This window comes from Chaetura pelagica, unplaced genomic scaffold (genome assembly GCF_000747805.2).
Source record: "Chaetura pelagica isolate M959 unplaced genomic scaffold, ChaPel_1.0 scaffold3, whole genome shotgun sequence".
NCBI classification, from domain to species: Eukaryota; Metazoa; Chordata; class Aves; order Apodiformes; family Apodidae; genus Chaetura; species Chaetura pelagica.
Genome location: NW_009952974.1, coordinates 13,588,179 through 13,589,510, shown reverse-complemented (window position 1 = coordinate 13,589,510; position 1,332 = coordinate 13,588,179). Strand labels below are relative to the sequence as shown.

The window sequence follows — 1,332 nt, the reverse complement described above, 5'->3', positions numbered from 1 at the left end:
CCGGGAGACGTGAGGCCTATTGCGAGCGGCTTCAAGGATGAGACAACCTCCTAATAGTGCTCTAAAGGTGGGGGACGAGGGGAGGGGAGGGAGGACAGCTCGTGGCCTTGCTGTGGCATCTATTGCGAAGGAGCGAAATTCAGACCTAGAAAGCAGAGGTTCCTCGTAAGGTTTCCTCTTGGTAAATCGTGGACAACACAGCTCCCCCGTTGATTTAAGCGACTGTAATTTAATATCTATTTTATTATCGTAATTATAATTAATTTCCTTACCTTTATTTTGGCAAAGTAACTATCTAGACTACATCACTTGTAAGAAACGTGTCAAACATTTAATATCAGATAGATTTCCCAGGGCTGACGTGCACTCACAATACCATCAACAAAACGTTCTGGGAAGGAGAAGGGAGGGAAGAAGCGACTCTGCAAAACACGTTGGCGAGCAAGACAAAATTTCCCAAAATGCCTGACATAGACCACGTTTCACTTCTATCTAAAAAAAACAAAACCAAAAAAAAGGCAGATTGATTTAAAGTTCTTGGGGTAGGGGAACGCGGGAGGAGGAGAAATCTGGGGGGGGGCTGAGGGGGCAGAAGAAGGATAAAACCAAACAAAAAGAACCCCAGCAACCAAAAAGCCAAAACAAAATCCCAAACCCCAAAACTTAAAACTAAATCAGTATTCCCCAGCTGCGTTTCTACACCAGCTTTAGTCTCCTTTATTGCCTTTCTCCTTGTTCATCTTTTTCATTTTCATTCTTCTGTTCTGAAACCAGATTTTGACCTGTCTCTCTGTGAGATTTAAAATCCTAGCTACTTCATAACGGCGATCTCGGGTGAGGTACATGTTAAAGAGAAATTCCTTTTCCAGTTCCAGAGTTTGATACTTTGTGTAGGGACAACGCTTTTTCCTCGTTGAACGAGCATGGATCCAGTTTGCTGCAGGGTTATCTGGAAGAAGGGAGGTATATAGGGGACGGGGTGGGGGGATGGAGGGGAGAGAAAGGTCGTTAAATTAATTTAACGAAGGATGGACTGTTTTCACAACTTTGGAGGAATTATCATAAAAGCTTTAATGCCCCAGTCTGTTTACTGTACAAATGATGTCTTGATGGTAGGTGGTTATGTGGAGTCTTTTATGGGTGCTTGTTGCTGCTTGCGCTGGGGTAGGCGTCTAGACGTTTTTATAGGTTAGTAAAACTATCAGTTTTGCACATTCGAGCCTTACAGGTTTCGGCAATAAATCAAAGGGGCAATTTCTTCCTTTCTTTCTTTCTCTTCCTCTCTTTCTGCCCCTCTCTCTGCCTCTCTCCCTCTCTCTCTCTCCCCCCCCC

General features: G+C 44.0%; 1 protein-coding gene across 1 annotated transcript in view; it reads right to left on the bottom strand.

Annotated features, from left to right (window-relative positions):
* Positions 1-707: 707 nt before the first annotated feature.
* The window catches only part of LOC104387543 (homeobox protein Hox-D9a-like), a 1,224-nt gene continuing 599 nt past the window's right edge, over positions 708-1,332 (bottom strand). Inside the window, exon 2 of the mRNA XM_009996315.1 lies at positions 708-949. Within this exon, the coding sequence (XP_009994617.1) occupies positions 708-949 (242 nt within the window). The remainder of the gene's footprint in view (positions 950-1,332) is intronic.